At 38.2% G+C, this 25,049-nt stretch overlaps 1 protein-coding gene across 1 annotated transcript in view; it reads right to left on the bottom strand.

Annotated features, from left to right (window-relative positions):
• Positions 1-15: 15 nt before the first annotated feature.
• Positions 16-25,049, bottom strand: part of NCAM2 (neural cell adhesion molecule 2) — a 321,358-nt gene continuing 296,324 nt past the window's right edge. Inside the window, exons 16-18 of the mRNA XM_026108971.2 lie at positions 20,049-20,253; positions 16,111-16,230; positions 16-6,347 (exon numbers count right to left, since the gene is read on the bottom strand). Of these exons, the coding sequence (XP_025964756.1) occupies positions 6,236-6,347; positions 16,111-16,230; positions 20,049-20,253 (437 nt within the window). The 3' untranslated portion in view covers positions 16-6,235. The remainder of the gene's footprint in view (positions 6,348-16,110; positions 16,231-20,048; positions 20,254-25,049) is intronic.

Here is a 25,049-nt window from a genome sequence, read left to right as displayed (position 1 = left end):
AACTACAACACTTCATTAAAGTAAAAGTATCTTTACTATTAATATACAAATGGCGAAGAGTGACAAATAATTGATATACTTTAAGCCATACTTTCAATGTCTTTCATAAATACAAAACCAGCATCTGCAATATTACTTCTTTTTACAGTTTAGAGATATATATATATACAGCATTTCATAGTGACATAAGATTTTGAAACAATAAACAAACTAGCTCCAGTGGTAGCTAACTTATCAATATACAATTCAGGTGGTATATATCGCAAGTGGGCTGTTGACAACATGTGGAATAACAAAAACAATATATGGTATGCTTTAGCTTATACTGTACACAGCATACAAATACATACCAAGTGCTCATTGTAGCCGGAAAGCTATTTTTTTTAATCTTGTCCAAATTGTTTATAGTCTTAGTGAGAACTCTACACAGTGAACAATAAAATTTTCTTCCTGGGGGATCTGATTGCTTTACACGTTTGTCACTGATCCATAGAGACTCTGAAGGTTTGTTTCCCTTCCCCCAACCCTATATTTTAGATTTAAAGTATAGCCTACTTACATGGCAGAGTTAAAGGATACAGCAGGGCTAATGTTACCCCTTCTCTGGTTTTCATAGTACATAGTACCCTGCTTTTTAGCAATACCTTCTAGTAGCCTCTTCTCCTTTACTAGCTCCCCATTTTTCTTGTCACTAACTACAATCTCAGTTTTTGCTCCCTCTCTCAGCTCAGGTTTTTGCACCTGTTCTCTCTTTTTGCAGCTTTCCTTAATTTTGTCAGCACTGCATCCAGTCATCTTGCCCACTCCCGATCTCACCTGTGACTTAAAAGCTGCCAATACAAATTTGGCAGTAAGTATTTATTTCATTTCTCTGGGCTAAATATGGCCAATATTCAAGTTTGAAAGTCAAACATCATGAGGCTCACAATGCCTGTTAAGAGGAAAGATACCCTGGTAAATGGCAATTTCTCAGAACCTGATCCAAAGCCAAATTTGTAACAGAAAGACTTCCTTTTGGCTCAGGCCCAAATAGAATTATATAAGAACTCATTTATGTGTACAGTGGAAATCTTGAAGATCACTTAAAATTTAGTGAGTGGTTCCCCCCATCACTACAAAACTGCTGTCAAGGGGACTGGGTGCTCCCTGAAATGACATTAAAAAATCTGAAAAAGGTGATAGATTTTCTTTTTAAGATTTATTAAAAAAAAAAAAAAAAACTTGTATTGATTTAACATGGTAGCTTTGCATTGAGCAGCAGAATTATCTGAAGTTAAATAAAGTGATTTAAGAAGAAACAATACTTCTTAGAATATTTTTATCCTTAACTAAACGCAATCACGATGAACTATTTAGAGGGATATTTTACTCCTTCTCATAGTATTTCTGGACATATACTAATGTATGGGATAAAACTGTGATCAGATATTTTTATCAACTTTTTCTGCTCCGTAAAAACTCCTGATAGGAAATCCTTCCCTAAGCAAAAGGTGAGCAGGAGCCTGATGTGGCACTTAGGTTTCACTTAAACCTAAAAGTCTGATTCTCAAAAGTGATTCGATTGGGCGAGGACATGTGAAGCCTCATTGAAATGGATGGACGAAATTTACGCCCCACTGAAATCACTTTGTATCTTAACCCCCAGTGAGAGCTGGAGCCACTGCAGCCTTTCTTGCAGGGTCTGCTGCACCCCTCCATAGATCAGTTCCCAAAACTAGAGGCCTGGAGCTTTTTCAGTAAATGTTCTCTTGGAGGCCCTTTAATCAGGAGTGAATATCACACCATAGACATAACAAATACTCTACAAAGATGTTACTTCTGTGACAGCTTACACAGAGATGGTGAGGCCATGAGTGACTGTGAAACAAATATCAACAACTGTTTTACTCCTGAGGTAAAATGGTAGGAAGATGTTCCACATTATCTTTCAGGTTTGAGAAAAGATTGTAATGTCTAAGTGCCTAAGTAGGACTAAGAAGACTTTCTATCTGACTCTTCAACTTGATAAATTGGTCAAAACACCCCTACATGCCCCCCATGTGCTCCATCTACTGGAATCTTTTCAGCAGTAATATACGCACAATGACCCTCACTAGAATGGTGATCTCAATAACTTTTTGCAAATTTTGTGTTTAAAATATTTATGTGAATTGAGAATACTATCTCCAGTTTACTTCAGATGAGTATTATATATTTGAGCAGAAAAGTATGTCATTGTAAAGCTTTCAAATATTTTAAACAGGCTTTGTAGACAAATTATTGAAGACTTTTCTTTAATAAAGCAGAGTGGCATGCTATCAAAAGGCACAAATACATTTTCATTATCTGGTCTAGGAAACAGAAAAATGGCATGATTATTATACTACAGTTTGATGATTGGCACTTAAATAAATAATCGAAGTAATTACCATCATAAAAAGAAAGCCACTTTTTTGGATGAATATCAATGTAGAGGCTGAAGACAGCAAGTGGAATTTATTATACCAGGTACTGTTGTCATACAGCCTTTGTATATGACTGTCACTGTGTACTACATTGTAAATATCTATGAAGAGATAGAAAGTAGGCCCAATCCTGCAAGCTCTTCTATGAAAGTACATCCTTCTGCTCACATTGACCCCACCAATGTCAATAGGATGCCATATGAGTGGTGGGTTCAGCCATGCAAATTTTCTTGCAAGACTAGGGCCTAAATAAATTAAACTCTGTCACATTAGGCATTAGCATCACCAGAATAGTAAATATTTCTGCAACCACAAAAAAAACTTTAAAAAGCCAAAAAAAACCAAACAAATAAACAAACAAACCCAGAAAAAACTCTCCATAATACATTTGTATACTAAGTTGTAAAACACTAATTAATTTTTTTGTTACTGTTGTGGTAAATCAGAATGCATTTCTACTAAAAAAATAACAAGAAGCTCTAAGTCATTTTATTTAATTTTACTCCTTATTTTTTGTTGAAGAGAGATTGTCACTGCCACATTCCATATTGTCAATAATTTCAATGGCTCCCTCCCACTCCCCTCCCTGGGGTAGGTTAGTGTAACAATTCAGATTACTCTTACAAATAGTTATATTCTGTCAACTCTTCTGACATTTCATACTAACACTTAAAATTACTTTCAGACAGTAAAAGTGACATTTATACAGATATCTGATTTTTCTTTTTAGTCTAGAATAGGAAAAGAAAATAAAGAAATGATGTTATTCCAGTTCTACATATATCTTACAATTTACTACACGCTGTCCCTCATTTGGAAATATTTGCAAATATCAGTGTTTTTGAGCAGTCTTTCAAAGTTATAGTTCAGCTTCCTCCTGCATAGCATAGATTCAAAGCACAAGAGATACCTATTAATCCACACATTAAAGAGTATGCTTGGAACAGTCTATCAGTAATTTAGCTCTATTTAATTTTCAGACCTCACACTGCACAACTGGCAAGAGACTGAATAGAAGGAAGAAAATAAATACTTCTGGGACTAGATTTTGATTTGTAATCTAATATACTGGGAAATGCTCTTGCTTCCATTATTGACATAATTTTGCCATATATTTGGCTTGCAAAGAGTAGCAAAATAATGTTAATGAATGTGCTGAAGAGACATCTTAGATTTTCTAATCCCTTCACACTTGTTTTCATGTTGCAATTAAAAGCCATACTAGAAAAAAAAAAAGTAGTTGTTAGGCAATGCAAGTTTTTTTGTGTGTCTTAGGAAGAAATACTAAGATTTGGAATGTAGTTACAGCTGCACCTAGACACTGTCCGCTCTGCTCACTTTGTATAGGAATCTCATTGAGTAAATGGTCATGCTGGCTTCGGAGAAAGCATCATTTGCATAGCGAAGCTCTGCTTGTGTGAGTATGCCTGGCACCACCTAAGTTTGTGATGGCAGGGAAAAGAGGAAAGGAAGTTTCCTACTTCATCCTCATCCTGGTCAAAATAGTGTGTGATAAGATGTGGGGTGCAGATGGTCAAGGCACACCAATCACATTATTCTCCATTGCTTTAATCTTCTGCATCCCTTCCTTGCATTTTGATAGAGAGAAAAAGCCCAGCTGCCTATATATATATTTTAGAAAGAACGTATATTCATACATATAAACGAGACAAGTGTTCTTCTCAGTTATAGATTAGGGGGCTGTCCTGCTCACTCCGTGCTTACCCAGAAAGAAATAGGCGAGAAAGCTAGCAGGCCAGCAGCTACTCCCTTGGTCATACTCCCTGGTCAGTACATGGCAGCAATGGTGAAAGGTCATAAAGGGACATTTCATCTTTCTTTGATACAGAAGTAGTGCCTTAGCATTTAAAGAGGCTTCTTTCCAGAAGCTTTAAAATATTCTTGTTCATAATTTTCATCCTACATTGCTATCTCCTCTGACTCATACTTTTCACTTTGGTTCTGGTTTCATGGGAACTTGGCCTCTTATCCTAGCCACACCAGTGCTATGCCTCAAGTATTAGGTTCACTGTAGGTTTTTCCCAAAGTGAGGAAAAGCTTTAAGAGAAAACATAAAATTACTTGTTCTTAAAAATAGGACAGGTCCGTATGTCCTCATCAGCTCCTTCAGCTGCACTAATGCACTAATGCTTGGGTTAACAAGAAGGTGAACCTGCCATTTTCCCCAAATTTAAGGACACTCTTTCACATTTCACTTTTTAGCTCTACTGACTAAAGTCAATCACTTGCCATAACTACAAAATATCAGCTAAAAGTTGATGACATTCTGTGGGAAATCAGGCAGTCTAAGTACTGTGACTATGAGAAAAATTTAGACATACCATGGAGGGGATGTAATTTGCTGAGTAAAGTTACACTTAAACCTCAGGTATGACTTTGATGTAGAAAATTCACAAGGTGTTGTACAATTTGCTCCTGACAAGTAGAATTTTATAATCTAGCTTCCTACAGAGTTTATCTACTTCTGCCAATGTAACACTTTGAACAGTTTGGTAGATGTGGATATACTGTGCTGGAAAGGAAACAAAATATATTGCTCCAATTAGTAACACCATAAAATCCATGATAATAAATGAGAAAATTTTTCCTAGTAGTGTATGTTAACCAGAATAAGAAAAAAAGATTATCTTGAAGAATGCTTAGCAGGAAAAAAAATGTATTTGGCCTAATACTAGATGCTAGTAAGTAATCATTTAAAACTGTTCTTAATCATTTAGCCAAAGTTCTTCTTTTCATCTTTTCTTGTGTTTTCTGTTAAGACAAAGGATATGAAATCATAAAGCAGCAAGTGCTCCTTCAATTAGGACAACTTTTAATATTTCATGTAATGATTTGGAGTGAAAATGTATCCATTACACTAAAATGCAGTTTTATCCCTTGACTAAATGCTTAGAACTAAAAGAAGAATGAATACCATATATGTATAAATACATTGGGGCAGCTAATTTCAGTTTGTTTATTGTAAAGGTTCCTTTGAAGCCAAAAGTTATTATCAAAAATCAGTTTCCTTTCACACATTTGCCACATTTCAGTTCATGCATGACCTTCCAAACATTAATACAGAATACCTGAGGCACTGAAAATCCTGGGGCCTTTCAAAATAACACTCATATAGATAGGATGAGGCCAGTATAGTTCTACAAAATATTTAGTCACTTTGTTCTAAATCTGCACATCATGGTTATTAATCTTTTACTATAGTAAAGAAGCCAGCTGAGACTGCGGGTGAGGCTGGCTCTATGTTGAAGACAGTTTTTTTGTTTTGTTTCAAGTGATAAGCACAGCTGGGATGACTACTGAGTGTTTGCCAGCTCTAAGGTCTTAAATGGCATACTGAGACTTTTTTTTTAAAGGCAAACTAAACTTTTCCTTTGTTACAACTGAAAATAAATACAACAGTATATGGCACTTTCCTTTACGTATGTAGCTTGCACTGTAAGATCTGGAGAGACCTATTGTGTTGGTGGAGGTTAGGGGTGCTCCATAAAGTATTCTTCTAAATAGACATACTTTGTCATATAATATATTACAGTTCTTATTCTGCAGATTTTTCAAATTTATACCATGGGACTGGTGTCAGCAAAACTACATACTAAAACCATTAACAAAAAATAGAAAGGAACTGTAGACAGAAATAGTTTCATCATATGTACACATGTACTAACTATTCCAAGTTTAAGTTTCCAAAGAAATTAAGGTCAGCTGTAAAGTTTTGGTCACGGGGTTACTTCAATTCAGATACATTTTTCAGACAGCTGTAGTTTATCTTATTATGCTTTGCTATCATCTTCTTTTGACTGGATGATGTCATTAGCAACTTTGATTTCTATGGTTTCTGGATTTAAAGCTTCCTTTCCATTTTCCTCCTTTAGTGGCAGTTTCCTATCAGAAGAAAAGAGGAATCATGGTAGTTACAAAAAATAATACATAATTTAGCCTACAACATATATATTGTTCATAAAATACACTGTGTTTACAATAAAACATAATTTACTGAAAATAATGTACAATTCATTTACTATGAGCACTGAGTCTTTTTATTTTTAAAGAAATATATACAATTTCTTTCCATTTCTATTATGCCTGACAAAGCTAAATGGTGCACAATAAGCACACTGCTGCTTCCCAAAACGCAGTTTCTTCAATAAGCCAAAAGAAACAGCAGAGTAAGGGCCTGACCCAAGCCAGTACTGAGGTACGTGTTCCTTAGCATATAGTGAAACACTTAAGTCCTTTGCCGAATATAGATTTTACTCTTTGCTATGTCTGTTCCTAAATGTAAATGCAGTTGTATATGAAAGAATAAGATCTTTCATTGGAGATTATGCCAAAATGTAGCTGAAGGAAAGAAGTTTTTATGGCAAAAGGAGGTAATAGAAATGATTTTCCTCTTTAGAAACTTCTAGAATTTATTTTAGATCATAAATTCTAGCTGTTTTAATGTCTTACAGCTCTTTTAAGACTAACTTGGTGAAACCTCCAAATGAACAGCACAGTAAGAAGTTGGCCACTTACATTTCACTGTGTGATAAAAACTATTCTTATGCAAATGGATGGAGATGAATTCAGATGGAATTTTAATTTCAGAAATGGTCTAAACATTCCTTTGGGTCTTTCAACCATTAATTCCAATGGCAAAAGAGTCCTCACTTTTACTTTAAAGGAAAGACAACACACTGATCTCACCAAAAAAGGTCTTGAAAATCATAGATTTCCTTTTGCCAGTAGGAAATCTATGCCTGTCAAAAATATAGCTGTCAAAAATATGTACAGTTTGTTCATCGCCTGGGCATAATAGCTGTTAATCTTGATTCCAGTTTGAGTTTGCTTTCTGTTTTTTAACTGGGGAATAGTACACACATGCCTTTTTTATTCCTAACAACTGTTAAATTTTTCAGAAAACCGTCACTATGATTGCTTTGATGTCCCAAGGAGTAATATACTGTTCAAAAATTGTCTGAAGAATCCCTTAGGAATGTCTTGTATAAACAGCGTTTAATAACAATCAATAAAACAAAGCAGTACCCAAATTCCCAGTCTTATGAAATTTTAGGCTGGCTGAAATGAACTAGGAAAGTTGCTGTTTATCTTAGAGGTTAAACAATGAGCACAAACTGTATCTGAAAAACACATAGAGATGGCTAACTTGTTCTATTGCCATAAAATGTGTGGGATATATCAACTGTCTGGCTTTGAACGCAGAGGGAGTTTGCTAGTAATTGTTTCACATGACAAAGCTAAAGGAAACAGAATTCAGCCCACAACATGATGGCTGAATTAATGGAAATAGAAGAATCAATGGAAATCTATTTTTAAAAGAGGATTAAAAAATGGTGCAAAGGAAGCATGGCTCCTGAGATACATTTTAGGTAAAGGCCTAATAATGCAAAGCACTTAACCTGGTATTAAAAAAGACCAGGCTGCAGGAGGGCCTGGGGACTCTCCATGAGGCTGGGGCTGACAGTCACCTTCCCTGCAGAAAGTGTGCTGTTGCTACTGAGTTGCATCACCAGGTCAGGGAGTTATGGGAGGAAGTCAGCAGGCTGCACAGCATCAGAGAGGATGAGTGAGAGGTAGACAGGATCTTCTCAGAGACCCTACAGCTTCAAGAGCCCCAGTCACCAACATCAGTGGAGATGCAGGTGGAGCCTGTGCCTTGCAGGATAGTAAGTGGTAATTCCAAGGAAGATGAAGACTGGAAGCTAATGTCCTGTCACACAAGGAGGAAGGCTCCTGCTCCACCTGAAGGCTTGCAGCTACTGAACAGGTTCACTGCCCTCCAAGCTGAGGAGAAGTTGGGTGTGCTTTCGAGTGAAGTAACTGGTAGATGGAGCCTGAGCCACACAGAAGCACCTGAAGGAAGCAGTGAATGATAGCAGTGATAGTCCCCCCCTGCTGCAGGGGACAGAGGCACCATCTGCCGAGCTGACCTCTTGTGTAGAGAGGTTTGCTGCTTGCTGGGGACTTGGATCCAGGATGTTGTGGAGAGACTGCCAAAACTTGTCCACTCTTCTGACTATTACCCACTGCTGCTCTTCCACATGGGCACCAATGATACTGGCAAGGGCAGCTTGGAAGGCATCAAATGTGACTACAGAGCTCTGGGAGCAGATGTCGGAGGTATTGGGGTTGGGGGGCAGGTGATTTTCTCCTTGATCCTACCAGCGAGGGAGAAGGATGTGAGGAGGAGTAGACGGATACTGCAAATAAAAAACTGACTGCGCAGCTGGTGTCAGCAGGTTTCTATGACTATGGGACCTGTTTGAAGATTGACATCTGCTTGGGAGCGATGGGATCCACCTCACTAAATGGGAAACAAATGTCTTTTTGCCAACAGGCTAGCCAACCTGGTAAGGAGAGCTTTAAACTAGGAAAGATTGGGGAAGAGGAGAGTTATAGGGACCACGCAATCAACAAAAATGGGGCGTAACTGAGGATACCTCAAGCATTTGCATGCAGGGAAGCAGCTGTGTGCAAGACAACACTATGGGGAAACCTCTTGCACCCCTTCTGGGAGATCAGCACACTTGGATGCCTCTCTGAAGTGCCTGTACACAAATGCATGCAGCATGGGAAATACACAGAAAAATTAGAGATTTGTGTGCAGTCCCAGGGCTATGAGCTCACTGCGATTGCAGAGATGTGGTGGGATAGCTCACATGACTGGAATGCTGCCATGGATGGATACAGACTCTCTAGGAAAGGCAGACCAAGACAGTGAGGAGGGGGAGCTGCCCTTTAGGTGAGAGAGCAGCTGGAATGTATGGAGCTCTGCCTAGGGGTGGACGGTGGGCTGGCAGAGAGCTAATGGGTAAAGATTAAGGAGCAGACTAACATGGGTGACACTGCTGTGGGTGTCTGCTACAGGCCACCTGGATCAGGAGGAAGTAGTAGATGAAGCCTTCTACAGATCTGGAAGTAGCCTCATGTTCACAGGCCCTGGTCCTCATGGGGGACTTGAGCCACCCTGATATCTGCTGAAGGGACAGCACAGCAGGGCACAAGCAATCCAGGAGGTTCCTGAACAGCATCAATGACTACTTCCTGACAAAGGTGGTAGAGGAGCCAATGAGAAGAGGTGCTTTGATGGACCTCATGTTATAAACTTATACACTTATAAACAGTGCTCATAAACAGAGAAGGGCTGATTGGAGATGTGAAGGTTGAGGTGTTGGGGGCAACCTTGGCTGCAGTGACCATAGGATGGTGGAGCTCAGGATCCTGAGGGGAGGGAGCAGGGCAAAAAGTAGGGTCACAACTCTGGACTTGAGGAGAGCAGACTTTGGGCTCTTCAGGGACCTGCTTGGAAGAATCCCCTGGGAGAGAGTCCTAGAAGGGAGAGGGGTCCAAGACAGCTGGTTAATATTCAAGGATCCTCCTCAAGAGCAGTGCACCCCAGTGAGCAAGAAGTCAAGCAAAGGGGGCAGGAGATGCGCATGGATGAACAAGAAGCTCCAGGCAAAACTGAAACAGAAGAAAGAAGTGTACAGAAGGTGGAAGCAGGGACAGGTAACCTGGGAAGAACAGGGAAGAATACAGGCATGTTGTTCAAGTATGCAGGGATGGGGCTAGGAAGGCCAAGGCCCATCTGGAGCTATATCTGGCAAGCGATGTCAAGGACAGCAAGAAGAGCTTCTTTTTTGTTCATCAGTAACACAAGGAAGACTAGGGGAAACGTAGGCCTGCTGCTGAATGAGGCAAAAGATACAGAGAAGGCAGAGATACTGAATGCCTTCCTTGCCTCAGTCTTTACTGCTAAGACCAGCCTTCAGGAATCCCAGACCCTGGAGACCAGGCAGGAAGTCGGGAGAAAGGAAGAATTTCCCTTGCTGGAGGAGGATCCAATTAGAGATCACTTAGGCAAACATCCACAAGTCCATGGGCCCTGATGGGATGCACCCACAAGTGCTGAGGGAGCTGGCCCATGTCATCGCCAGGCCATTCTCCATTATCTTTGAAAGGTCACGGTGATCAGGAGAGGTGCCTGAGGACTGCAGGAAAGCAAGCATCACTCCAGTCTTCAAAAAGGGCAAGAAGGAGGACCCAGGGAACTACAGGCGAGTCAGCCTCACCTCGGTCCCTGGAAAGGTGAGAGAGCAGATCATCCTGGATACTATTTCCTGGATTCACAGAGGGAAGATCATGTTTAACCAACCTGAGAGCCTTCTACGATGGGATGACCAGCTGGGTAGATGAGGGCAGAGCAGTAGACATTGTCTGCCTTGACTTCAGCAAGGCTTTCAATGCTGTCTCCCATAACAGCCTCATAGGCAAGCTCAGGAAGTACAGGCTGGATGAGTGGACAGGGAGGTGGACTGAGAACTGGCTGAATGGCAGAGCTCAGAGGGCTGTCACTTGCGGCACAAAGTCTAGTTGGAGGCCTGTAGCCAGCGGTGTCCCCCAACGGTGGAGGGGGGGAGGTCCAATACTGAGTCCAGTACTCTTCAACCTGTTCATCAGTGACCCAGAGGAAGGGACAGAGTGCACCCTCAGCAAGTTTGCTGATGATACAAAAGTGGGAGGGCTGTGCTGCCATTCAGAGGGACCTCAACAGGCTGGAGAGATGGGCAGAGAGGAACCTCGTGAAGCTCAACAAAGGCAAGTGCAGGGTCCTGCACCTCGGGAGGAATAACCCCATGCCCCAGTACAGGCTGGTGTCTGACCTGCTGCAAAGCAGCTCTGTGGAGAAGCACCTGGGTGTCCTGTTGGACACCAAGTTGACCATGAGCCAGCAATGTGCCCTTGTGGCAGAGAAGGCCAATAGTAGCCTGGGCTGCATGAGGAAGAGCACTGCCAGCAGGTCAAGGTACATAATCCTCCCCCTCTACTGAGCCCTGGTGAGGCCACATCTGGAGCACTGTGTCCAGTTCTGGGCTCCCCAGTACAAGAGAAATACAGAGCTACTGGAGCAAGTCCAATGTAGGGCTGCTAAGATGATGACGGGACTGGAACATCTCTCCTATGAGGAAAGGCTGAGGGAGCTGGGCCTGTTCAGCCTGGAGGAGACTGAGGAGGGGATCTTATCAACGTGTATAAGTAAGTAAATGGAGAGCGTGAAGAGGATGGGGCCAAACTCTTCTCAGTGGTGCCCAGTGACAGGACGAGAGGCAATGGGCACAACCTGAAACACAGGAAGTTCCCTCTGAACATGAGGAAAAACTTTTTTACTGTGAGGGTGACTGAGCACTGGAACAGGTTGCTCTGAGAGGTTGTGGAGTCTCCAGTCTTGGAGATATTCAAAACCTGTTTGGACAGGGTCCTGAGCAACCTGTTTTACGTGACCCTGCTTGAGTAGGGTGGTTGGATTAGATGCTCTCTAGAGGTCCCTTCCAACCTCAACCATTTTGCTATTCTGTGATTCAGTGAGTTTCTGAACACAGGGGGCTGAAAGGGAAGGAAATATTTAACCAAAGTAATAATTAGGCAATTGATAGAACACATTGTACAGAAACATAAAGAAATTGCTTTTGGAGAAATAGATTAGCAGCATGTCACAGATAATTTCAAATTATTTGAAATAAATTTCCTGGAACCCTTCAATGTATGATAAGCATACTAGATATTACTAAATTCCAAGTTCATGCAAACAGTGTGATAAAATCATCAAATGTGACTTTCACTGCAAGCAAGAAAAACCAACCAAACAAATCAAATGTTCGACAAGTTTTCCTCATCAAAAATCTGGTCCATTATTCTTTGACCTTACTGTCTTAACAAACTCATGGCTTTTTTGGATACAATGTGGAATTTTTGGTTCAGTTTGTCAGACATTAGCCATTTTAACAATATTTTTGTTTTTTTGAAATTTTCCTCTCCCTTGAATTGTTTTCAAATATTAATTCATATTTAATCTCTATCAGATTCAATCATTCTTGTCTTTTAATTAACTCTGTTAAGTTTAAATGTTTTAATTACTCCTGCTCCTGCACTTAATTGTCCTATTTGAAGTAATTTTGTATTTTTCAGCTGGGGCAAACAGTTATTCTTCCAAATCTTAAACCACTTCAAAATAAAAGTTTTTTTCAGAAAAAAAAAAGAGTGCTGAACCCTATAAAGTTCTTTTGCTTTAGTCAGATACTGGCTGTTATCAATCATTAATAATATTGACTTCCTTCAGTCTAGCATTTGGCCCTAACTGCGATATTCTGCTGATAGTACTCATACAAAACTTTCTGTAGCATATTTACTTCTCTACCAAATGCCAGTATTATAGCAACATGCCTCCCAGCCATTTTTATACAGAAATTGACCCAGTTTCATTAAAACCAAGAAAAACTCAACCAACGCTAGAAACACCATACTATCAGACAATATTAGGAATGCAGTTATAATCCCATGTCACATGTGGCATCTTAATCACATTACAGAAACACAAAAAATGCACAATTTAACCAATTGATTTCCTGCCATTATTATCACCAGGTAAAAGTGCTTTGTGCTGATCTGCTGCCGTAAATGGATCCCTGACTTTAAAAAGATTCATCTGAGTAAAGGTAAAACATATTTTAAGGAATAGTATGCTTGGTAATATAATGAAAATACTCCATTATTATAAGACTATGTCATCTCATGATTAATTATTTTACAGAAATGCTTAACTGCATTTAAAATTCTGAGTATTAATTGATATTATTCAAAATAACACAGAGCCTGCATTTACTTTGTCCAATTGTAAAAATCTGCAAGAAAGGCTGCCTGAAAGTCAGGCACAAAGACTAAGCTAGGCTCATTCTGCAGTTAAGGAAGAGACAGGCATCTCACAGACATGAGGTATCTTATCCTAAAATGAATTCCCTCGGATACGTGGGACATGCCTCTCTGTTGATTTCACGTAACTTAGACTAAAGGGTTACCCTGCATATGTTTATGACAGCAAAACTTAGGCAAAATTAATCCCACCTTACATGAACACTGACTGCCTGGAATGTCCTTGAAACTCTTTCCTCCTACAGGCTAAGCTCTTCCCTCCCAGATCCCTGCTGGTCATCGTTGCTCTGCTCAGCGTATGCCTTTCTGGTTGATAGCACCTGTTGTTGATAATGTGCTTGTGTGTTGTTATTCCTGCTGAGTGACTTAGTTCTACCCTGTTGCTTCCTTCTTTCCTCTAGTGGCATCTCACCCATATTTTGTATTGCTTCTCTGCTTCATTTGTAATGACTCCTGAGTGAGTAAAGGTCGTTCTATGTCCCCTCAGTGCTCACGTCTCTTCAGATATCCTGACTGCATGAGGCTTTTCTGTATTCATCTTTGGTTTCATAAGTGACACTATCCTGAATCTGTAGGTAACCTGTCTGACCTTGGTCCAGCTGTACCTTGGACTGCTGCCTTTTGCCCACTGGTTGTGGGAGAAGAAATTGCCAAGAAGGAAATAGTCATCACTATTAATATCTTTTAGCAGCCTATTCTCCCAGGGCTACAATACCCATCAAACTCCTTATCAGCTGTTCCTATGATTTAGGTATTTTTCCTGGCACCAGTGACTCATTCTTTTTTCCCTCAGTAAGATAGTAAAACATTCTTGATCTTAATTTTCTTATGTTTCATTCCTGCCAGCTGTTCTAAAGACTGGGACAGGCAGGAAGAGCTGAACTTAATCTTTCCATATATTGTGCCCTATATGCTGGATGTAACCCATTTGTATTTGCAGTATCTGGCACTGCAATTAGTCTTCAAGATATTAAACAACTTGGCCCTGGTGTCCTAGCAGCTAATGTATCCAAAGCCACTGGATTTTGTATAATGTTTTATCTTTATAAATATGGCCACATGGTTAATTCCACCTGCTGAGATTCAATTAACATTTTTTACAGTATACATCTCTACTACTCAAAAGTAGTACTAGTTATGCTGTAACAAATATAAGAACATCAGAATTTTTCAAATAAATTTAAAAAAGTGCTTCAACTGTTTACACTGAAAGTTGTTTACAACTGTATTCCTCTAATAAACTGACCCTTCAGATAACTGTGGGTTCTCTACAGTGACCCTCAATATAAATCTAGGCATTTTTCAGAAGATTAAATTTGCACATCAACGGACAAGAATATTAAGAGCAGGTATATCACTAGTCATTCAACAAATCCCATAATTGTTTTATTAACTCAAGTTTGAAGTCTTCAGGTACATGTTCTTTAAAAAAAGTATATAGCATAATTTGTAGTTGGATCCCCCAAATATTTTACTACAAATGCCAATAGCAGCCAGTAACACAAGCTTTTTTTTCTTACTAAGGGTTTTGACATTTGCAGTTCCAGGCGATGACAAGGATGGTGAGTTTGTTGTATTCTCAGAAAGAGAAGACTTCTATAAGAACTTTCTTTCCTTTTAAAAACACAACTGTAATTTCACCAAATAATCAACAGGAGAGATTCGGTCTTTACCTTATTTAATACAGAAGTGTCTTCATGGCCCTAACAGCTTTAAGGTCTCATTAAGTAGGAAATTTTCACAAAGCATGAAAAGCTTTCGGCTCAAACCAAAGCCAACTCAGAGTTTTCTTTAATAATTTCAAATCAATTAACTGTTGAGACTCAGGAATTAATCTCTTGAGCAATAAATTCATCTTCTTTAACACCCTGCTAGGTGGGCTTTCAATAGAAGGAACAGTACTGTCATCACCCTTGTTGAAATATTAGTTTCTCTTTGAACTATATTTTCAGAAGAAGAAAAAATGCACATTAGAAACTCTCATTGTGATAGTAATGCAGTCATGAGCTTAGTAAAACACCAGGCTTGCTTGTGACTTCTCATGAATTGTGCTATATCCTCTACACCATTTTGGAAAAATGCTATTCAAAGTATGAATACTAACAATTCAGTCCAGTTTAATCTGTTCCAGGGGCTGCAATAGTACAGTTCAGGAGAGGATCTGACCATCAGCATTCGTCTCCTTAGAGCCAGAGGCTGGGGCCCCAGTAACTCGCAAGGCAACCACAGCCTGGCAGCTCCACATGAGAACTACTACGGTTTCTGCACCGAGACCACCTTGCAGAGATAGGAAGGGGGACTGAGAATAGAAACAACTTACAAAAGTGGCTGGCCTTCAGCACTATTAATCCAGTTTTACCATGTGGCTTTAAATAAGCAGCCAAGCACTACCTTACATGAATGAAAGCAGCAAGGGACAACCCTGCAAGGAGCTGGATTTCCGGAGCACTGAGCTCCATAGCAGGGGGTGATGCAATCTATGGCCATTCCTGAGAGTCAGGAGGTTATAACCACAGAGCAGTTAACTGCTGGGTAGGCCCCAGGGGAGGTGGTAAAGATTAGCTGCATCTAACTGAAAAAACGGCATGTTCTTGCTCAGTTGCTGTTGAAGGGTTAGGAGAGCTGGAGGTCTGGAGGCACTGTGGCTGCAGAGGCTCTTGCAGAGGCTCTTGCAGAAGCCAGCAGGGCTCTGACCCGCCTGTGTCAGCCAGCCACAGTCTTGTGCAGGATGCAGAGGCTAATCCGGGCGGGCAGAGAGCGAGGTGGACCCAGGGTACCATAATTTAGAATGATCATTATAAAACATCACACTGATAAACTGCATCGTTGCAGCATATCATTCCCATGCCAGTGTTATTTATAGCTCTCCCTTCCCCAAAGAGGAAAGTCTTCAGAGCCAAAAGTTTTTGTAAACTCTGAGAAATTTTGGGCTACTTACTCAGGTTCTGTGAGTGGAGTTGTTTCATTTGGCTCATTTACTGGACTCCCATCTTCATGACTGGTAATTCTTTCATCCTCTGTTCTCATTTCCACTATTGGTTCTTTTGATCCATCTTTCCTAAAAATTATTAAAAAAATCTTAATCTCGAGCATTACATTAACTGCATACACTGCACCTTGTTAATTACCAAGAGGCTTTCTTTCAAAAGCTGTCAAAGAAAAGGTAGAACTAATTATCAGTGATTAACAGCACTAAGACACGTTTAACACAATGAGTTCTCAACTCCTTGAAGTCTTCAAAGTATCCAGTATCCATGGCTGCTTACCTATTCCATAAACAGCATGGTTTTGCATCTCAAAAGATCATTTTGTTTATGACTAAATACTAAGAGGATAGCCTCTTGACAGAAATAGATTTATACTTTGCTAAGCTAGCCTCGTAAAGAGCAAACTAGGTTAACTGATTCCCATTTATGCCTGAATTTCTCTGGCCGCAAAAAGAGCCCTTATGTTAGTATAGGTGTTGTATATTTTGTTCTCCTCCCCAGTTGTCGGAATATGGTAAAGAGCCCTTGTGCAATAAGAAGCTAGACCATTCTATTCAAATTGATAGAAGAAAATCTTTGTTTTTATGTCATAATTCCCCCATTTTAGGAAAAAATGTTATTTTCACACTTAAAGCACTATATGACCTTCGTGCCAATGGGCCAATGGATTATAAGGAAGATGGAGCACAGTCTTGTCACATGCTTTTGTTCAGCATTCAGGATGTTAGGCTTTGATACAAAAGTACTGTTTACTTCTACAGCAATATTAACAATATTACTATTAATCAATAACTAGCATATAGTTCTAGGCTCAAAAGGCAGATCAAAGGATATCCAAAATACTTCTGATATTTGCAAAGTAAAACCTCTTGCCATTTAAATATTTCCTTCCTTTTCCCAAAATCACATTGAGAATTGTATCCTGGAACTTTATCAGCTACAATCCAAAAACATAGGATAACCAGACTAACAATCTCTTTTATATTTAACAGACTTTTCCAGACCTTTGACACTCCAAAGAGCAGTCAGATTGGTATGTGCCATAGTGAAGATATAGTCAAACATTTGTCTAATTCATATCTCATATTTTTAAGCTGTTCCTCAGAGGATAATCCTTAGGCAGTCTGTTACAACTGCAAAAATCTATCTATTCAGAAAGTGTCTGGAAAACCCTACCACCCTCTGGTAAGTATCCTCTAGCAAAATCTTTATGAAGTAATGATAGTGTAGGACAAATAAATTTATACCCAAGAAGTTGATTAGGGAAAGATTAATGGGTAAAAACCTAACTGATTTTGCTTATTTTTAAAAGCTCTACATGATTTGTATTTATTTACCTGTGAAAACAAAATTCCACTTTGACATATATAAATGAATACAATGCTCATTTCTGTAGAAGGTGCACATAAATGAAGCATTTGCTTTACTAGTTAGGAGTTAGTTGTTTGATAACATTGCCATATAGTTATAATTTGGAGTCATGACTACCTCATATCTGTGAAAAGATTACGGATCATAATAAGACTGGTGAAGGGAATTATAAATCCTACTTTATTTAGTCTGTGCATCTGCAATCCTATCTATAAACACGTATTATTACATATCCAAAAGCCTAAAACTGGTATTATTAGCAAACAGCATCCACACAGAGTGAACAACTGATTGTAGAGAAAATACAAACTGTGTAATGATTAAAAGTTTCACAGAGGGAAAATTCTTTGTAGGAATCACACTAAGCCACTTCTGTGCCATGGAATGTGCTGTATGTATTTTACATGCATTATAGCATTAACAGTCACTGCATATGGTACATAAATAATGACTATGTTTTTTCCTACTAATCAAATGCAACAAAAAACTCACAAAAAAAGAGAATGTGAACTGACACATACAAAAGAGGGAAATGTCAGTGCCCTCTAGTGAATGGCAGTTGGCATGAAACAAATTTAAATTTTGACTGTTTAAGATTGTCTCGAAATTTTAGCCTGACAGTCCTGCTATTTTTATTTATGCTAGGCTAAAATAAGAACGGTCCCAGAATATATGACTCATAGAAGACCACCCCCACAAGGAAAGAAACATAATTAAAGAAGGTACTCCTGTTTGCGAAAAAGTGTTTAGAGAAATTAATGTTAAATGACCAGCTTTGTGCTTCTCTGGGAGAGCACAGGATGGCATTTGTACATCAGATGTTGATAGCAAGGTATAAAATGCTGACAAGTGATATTTGCAACTTTAGTTCCATAAGGCCTTCCTGTTCAGAAGAGTCTGTACACCACCAATTTGTCCTTAGTCACTTCCTGAATGTGAAATTAAAGCATAAGCTTAAGTGCTCTGTTCAGGAGGAAAGGACAGGTGAACTGGAGCCAGGAGCTGCAAGTGCTGATTCTACTCAACAGGACACGCTTCTTTAACATGACAGAGAAATTGGTGTTATTCTTCCTCTTACTGTAAGCTGTGAAGAATTACAAAACAGCTATTTTACAGCATAACTTCTTTTATTCAGAAGCATTATTTGATGTAAATACTGCATGCCTGCTTATGATTGTTTTTGTTTTATGGAGCTGTTTCAAAAAGGGTTCTTGAGAACTCAACAGGAAATGTAATAAAGTGACCTAAGGAAGACGCCATCTTTCAATCATGCTAGCCAAAACTAAAACCAAACAGAGAATTTTGCATCTCTGCTAGAGGCAACAAGGAAGCCTGGCCCAGCTGTGAACGAGGTCTGCAAACTGCTCTGTGCTACAAACGGCTGGGGAAGGACGGCACCTGGGAAGCTGCAGCAGACTGAAGCACAGGCCTGACTGCAGGGAGAGCTACGGCACCTGGGAACTGGACCAGTAAATGCTATTTAAGCCATGCAAAGGCAGCATTCTCACTAACATGGCAGCATCCTCATAAGAAGTATTTTAGATGGGGACAATGAGGAAGTGAAGCTGCCATATTTAGTAAAAAATGGAACTGTTTAAAATGAGGGAACATATGCAATCCTCTCTCCATCTTACCTTTTGAAAACCTGTAAACATTTGTTCTTTAAAACACTATTATTTTATGCAGTCAGTACTTGAACCGTTTTGCCAGAGATCTCACTAGCTTCTGTTATCATTTAAGGCAACATACTTGCCCATAAATGAACAGTTCATTCCCATTTCTCTGATGAAGTAGCCACTACGCAAGCATATTTGCTAGAATCATGATTGTTCTTTCCCACTGATTTTTGCAATCATTAACCGTTGCTATGAAGAATAATCATGCTTATCAGCAATTTCAGCCATATCCTTCTGTGCACTTCTATTTTTAAAAGTCAGCAATACTTGTAATTCCAAAACATCATGGGTAAGAGACAAGATTTTCAAGCAATAGCTGTATTTAAGAAGACAAGCTCTTTCACAGATTTTCCACAAAACGTACTGTGCTTTGCTGCCGAATTTACTGGCATTGCCACAATCATATGCTGACATTGGGTGTTAGCAGCTCAAAGATAGATTGATATAAATGGAGTTAAAATGCTCTGTCACCCATTTCTCATGGACCGAAAATGTTCCTGTATCTATTACTGAATTATGATTGATTTTACTTTTTATCTGGGTAGCCCAAGTTGCACAAATGGAGCCTCTTAAAGTGAATTAAGGTGGATGCTTTTCTTTTTTCTTTTCTCCTACTCTCTTTCTTTTAAGGCAACACACACACACACACACACACACACACACACACACACGGGCACACACCCCCCTGTACATTTCAGGGGAACTCTGAACTACTATTCCAAGTAGCAGAAGTAGTTTATGAAGCATCCCTTTGTCACCCTGCAAAACTGCCATGAAGTTAATACAAGCTGGACAACCAAATTTTCCTTTCAATGTTTCCAAAATACATGCTTAATACTCACAAGTAAGCAGCCTTTCCTTCTTCCAGTTCTTTACTTTTTCCACTTGAACCACTCTTTTTCCCACAAATCCTCCTGGTGATGCACATTAGCAATCCGCATTGTCGTACAAAGAAGCAGCTAACATCAGTCACAACAAGGATTAGCAAAAGGGCTGCCACTCCAAGGCCAATGACAGCACCGAGTCCAAGACCATTAAAAAAAGTATCTTAAAGGAAAGAAAATTAGAATTCTTTAATAAAATTCATGCCAAATAATATATTTTCTAAAGCTTTTAAGGAAACCACAGACAAGGATGTTAAAGGATGTTTACTAATGAACCATTTGGAAATCAATGGAAATAAACAGTCTGGAGCGTTAAGCATGTATACAACCTGAACAAAAAGGAATAAAAGCCATTTTTTCCATTTAATATTTTCCCACTTTCAAAATTCTAATATGTTCACAGAGCAAAAGTGACATTGTTTAATAGTTGCATAATAACATCATATCTCAATGTTTGAAGAATAAGAGAAATCAGTATGCAGCCTAAGAAACAATTTTGAAATGTTCAGCATAATAATAGTCAATATAAATTGTCATTTTCTCAGTTTCAAATTTAATTAATTAGACATGGTGCTAAGCAGAATTACTGAAAGGTTGAAGAGAGTGCTAAAAACTGTATTTATTCTTGTAAGGGTCATTTTTTGAATTAAAGTAGAATCAAAAAGTCTTCAAAGAAGTTAATTTGAGCTAATAGTCTGCAAACAGTTGCACACACTTAGTCTTAGATAAATTAGTATGAGGAAAATTATGCATATTCTTAAATGATTATAGGGTCAGAACCTCATTTTGTACAGTGTGGTACCTTGAAATTACATTCATATACTTAAAAAATAAATGTATTTTGCATCTGATCTTACTGGCTGCCTTTGTATTATAAGAGCTGATGCTTAGCTAATTTTACTTCACTATAAATCTCAGAAAAACATGCTTAATGACTTAACTGTAATTTTAATGACTTAAATGTAATTGACTCATTTAACATTCTATAATATACAATAGTGTTAAAGACTATTTTGAATATTGGAATTCTGAGAAGAGCAGCAACTAATGGTTTGTAAAGTCAAATTACCCTTCTAAAGGAGAAGATTTGCATCTGATCAATAGACTAGGAAAAAAAACATACCACCTCAATAACAGTTCATGAAACCAGCTAGCTTAAGAAAGTATCATTGTAGTTCATGACAGGGTCCTTAAAAAAAACGGCCAATGACAATTGTCCAGCATGATGCTATGGCATGAGTAAATGCCACAAGGGAGTAAAACATTGCACATCAGTGTTACTTGCTTAGTGTTACCATGCCTTGGCATAATGTACTGGTCAGCAATGCAGTGGTACACTTTCATTTGCAACTCTATGCCTGTTGCCAAAATAAGAGCAAGATCTTTCCTATGGCAGATTATTTGGGTTCGGTTACAACAAAGAGCAAAACATAATATAATATGGTGAATTTTTTAATGGGGTTACTACTATCATCTTCCTCTTTTTTCTCTCCCTTCCACCTCTGTGATAAATTGTGGACTGCTTTGAGATTAACAATACTGTTTAAGCTTTCATTTTTTTGCTTAACTTATTTTCAAAGAAAATATGATGTATTTACCCTTTCAAATGTAATTTGAAAGTGATTTTTCTACACTTTCTATGTTTTCTAAATCATATTATATAACAGAAATTCAGGCTTTGTTAGTCTGTTTTACAGAACTCTTAAAATTATAAAACCTTTTTGTTCAAAGCATGTGAATCTTTTACCTCTTGTGCAATCAAGTTCATTTTATAGTGTATGGGTTATTTTATTATAGCACTCTTCTTTAGAAGTTTATTATGCAATAAGCCAGAGTTCTGTGTGTATACTTGGATGGATGGGTGCATGGAGAGATGGATGGATGGAAAGATAGATGAATATACATAATTATACATAAATATGAATAATACACAGAAAGAATTTCCTGTCTCACTGGAACATTGTGATGTGGCGTGATTCAGTGACAGAAATAACTACGCAATATTTTCACTGGCAAGTGAAGGAAATAAATAATAAATATATTACTTTGAAACTATTTTCCTTTCCTCAAAAAAGACTTAAAAATTATATAAATAACTAAAGTAATGGCACAGCAATGAAATGATGTATCATTTATACACTGCCCCATCAGCAACAAAGCTGACATTTCACATGAATTCATTTTCTGTTTTTTAACATCAACATTCATAGTTAAATATTGTGAGTATACTTTCTGATATGTTTTCAGGAAGTTATATCCAACAATCCAATGGGTGGCTTTCTTCCTAAAATCCAGTCATTTGTATTTATCAATCTGATTTGTCAGGAAGATATAAACAGATATTTAATCTTAGTGTATTAGAATGCTTATATGTTTAAACAGATAAAATACCAGTAAAATCCTGTGGGCTCAGTTTCTTAGAGTTAAAAGAGCAAAGTTTGTCCATGCCTTCTTAACCATTAAGTAGAAGTGTGGAGGAGGAAAATTAGGGTCTTTCAAATCCATGGTTTCTGAGGGATTTGGGGTTGGTTTTGCTGTTGTATTCTTAGGTTTGGTTTTTCTTTTCTTTTTTTTTTTTTTTCTCAATACAGTGTTAGCAGATCTTTTCCATGAGAAGATAACTCATGTTATGTCTATGTCTAACTGGATGTAGACAGCATTTCTGTCTCACTGGAACACTGTGATGCAGCAAGCTTCCCACCCAGGAGTGATTCAGAGACAGAAATGGCTATGCTATATTTTCTCTGGCAGGTGAAGGAAATCTTTGTAGTAACACTATTGCTTGTTTGTATGAAGATATTTGTATTCATTTGTCATAGCTGTGGATAAGACTTGGTTTCTCATCTTTAATCTTTTTGGTATTGGTAAGACATCTGAGACCTAAGTATTTGACTGTTATGTAGTTTTCTCTTTCTTTATGATGGATACCCGTCCTTTTTACTCCACCCCACCTGTCCCAACTCAGATTATGTATAAAAAGTTTACATTACTTTAAAGAATATTAATAGGCTTGGCAGGAATGCAAATCTAGAGTACTGTGAGGATGTATTTTGCAAGACTAGTATTTTGCAAACTAATGTCTGCAACTACTAAAAATAGTAAGGTTTTGAATGGCATACATACGCCATTAAATATAACAGACATTACGCATTTCTAAGGTTGAAAGAAACTGTAAGATCACTCCATGGACATAATCACTTCTTTGGACAGTCATATACCTTGTAGTAGCAAGAAGCAGTAGCAGAAGCTCAGTGACCTTCTGCTTGGCCAGAGCCGTTTTGTTCTGCCACATCTTTACTTTTGTGTACTTGGCACAGCTGGGCCACAGTCAGAAATGGCACTACCAGTCACTAGTCATAGTATCTACTTAGCAGTAAGTGTAATATGTAGTTAAATGTAGTGTGTGCTAGGAGACATTACTCATGTAGCAGATGCTTTGGTTGTGGTCAACAAAGTTACACTACTCTAAGTTTGTTTTTAAATGAAAAGTCAGTTCATTCTGTCCTCTCCTGTTACCTGCTAGACCTTTAATGCTCAAACATAATGAAATGGTTGTCTGAAAGTGACCAGTTTTATTTCTGGTTTTATTATACCATCATTTTAAGCTCTGAGCACCAAGGTTAGCAACTTTTCACGTTCCCTTCACTCCAAATTATCCAGTATTCATTTAAATATTATTCTTCAGAAACACTGAAGAAAATCTCTGTTCAACATATTACATCAGATATTTTTATTAACACAGTTTTGGAAGAAATTGGTCAGGGAAATCAGTAAATTTGCACTTTATTGTGAAAACAAACTTTAAAGAACACTTATGATTTTGTTCTGCAGCAATGTTAGTCCCTTACATTAAGGGTCTATCAGCTTTCATTTTTGTTAAATAAAATCCACTGAGAGCTTAGGTTGTGGGAGCCATTCAAGGTCGGGGCCCTAGAATGAACGTATGAATATTCTATTCAACAGTTTCATAAAGAATAAAAAAGAGTTTATTTATTTTCCTCCTTTAAAAAATTCTAAGATATTATTATTGATATTGTTAACAGTATTATTATACTTACTATAATACCTTATGAAAACATATTAGTGGAGTTAATATTGGTATTAAGACTGGTCTGGTGAATTCAATGGTGTCCTGTCCCAGGAAAAAACACTGCATCTACACTACAAGCTTAACAATTGGGAAATAATTAGCTGTGATTAAATTGGGTGAAGACATCACTGCCAGTCTCTGGCCCTTCTGATATTTTTCTCTTAGAACATTTATCATCTTAAAGGGAAAACTTTTATTTTTTGATAGTTTCGAGCAGAGCCTCGGTGAGTTTACATGTGAAAGGGATTTATATAAGGAAAGAACCACCTCAGTTACTTTAGAAATGGACCCTTACGAAGTGTCTGGACATCTACTTGCACAGAGCCTGCGGCTTTCAGCTATCCATATGTGAGTTTTGTAAGGGATATAGAAGACTATTCCCCACCTTCTCTTCCAATGGCCAGGGAGGGGCTAGCCTGGAGCAACAAAAGGTATATAACTGGTTGGTGACAGATCACCAGAAATAGCATTAATATCCATAATAATAAGAAAACCCTGCAGAATTTATAAATCTCAAGAAATATCCTATAACCTTTCACTGAACACCAAGCTGTGGAAGCTTGTGGAAATGCGTAACTGAATTAATTAGGTATGATATCCAGGGTATTTTCTTTGACTGATTTTACATTTATATATATATATATATATATATATAGTTTTAGAACTTTTTTTTTTCTTATTTCTTCATTTATTTCTCCTTTTTACTTTACTTGGGCCTCTTCTGTTTTCCCCTTGCCTTGCTCCTGGTTTTCTGATTCATTCTCCTTTTTCTATTCATTTAATCTCAACTTTTCCTCCACCTATTTCAGCAGTTTTGTGAAACTACTTCCATCTTTGACTTTATAATACATCCTTCCCTTTTGGAATTC

Source organism: Dromaius novaehollandiae, chromosome 1, assembly GCF_036370855.1.
Source record: "Dromaius novaehollandiae isolate bDroNov1 chromosome 1, bDroNov1.hap1, whole genome shotgun sequence".
Lineage (NCBI taxonomy): Eukaryota > Metazoa > Chordata > Aves > Casuariiformes > Dromaiidae > Dromaius > Dromaius novaehollandiae.
The sequence above is the reverse complement of the archived record's forward strand: the minus strand, read 5'-3'. Positions and strand labels throughout refer to the sequence as shown.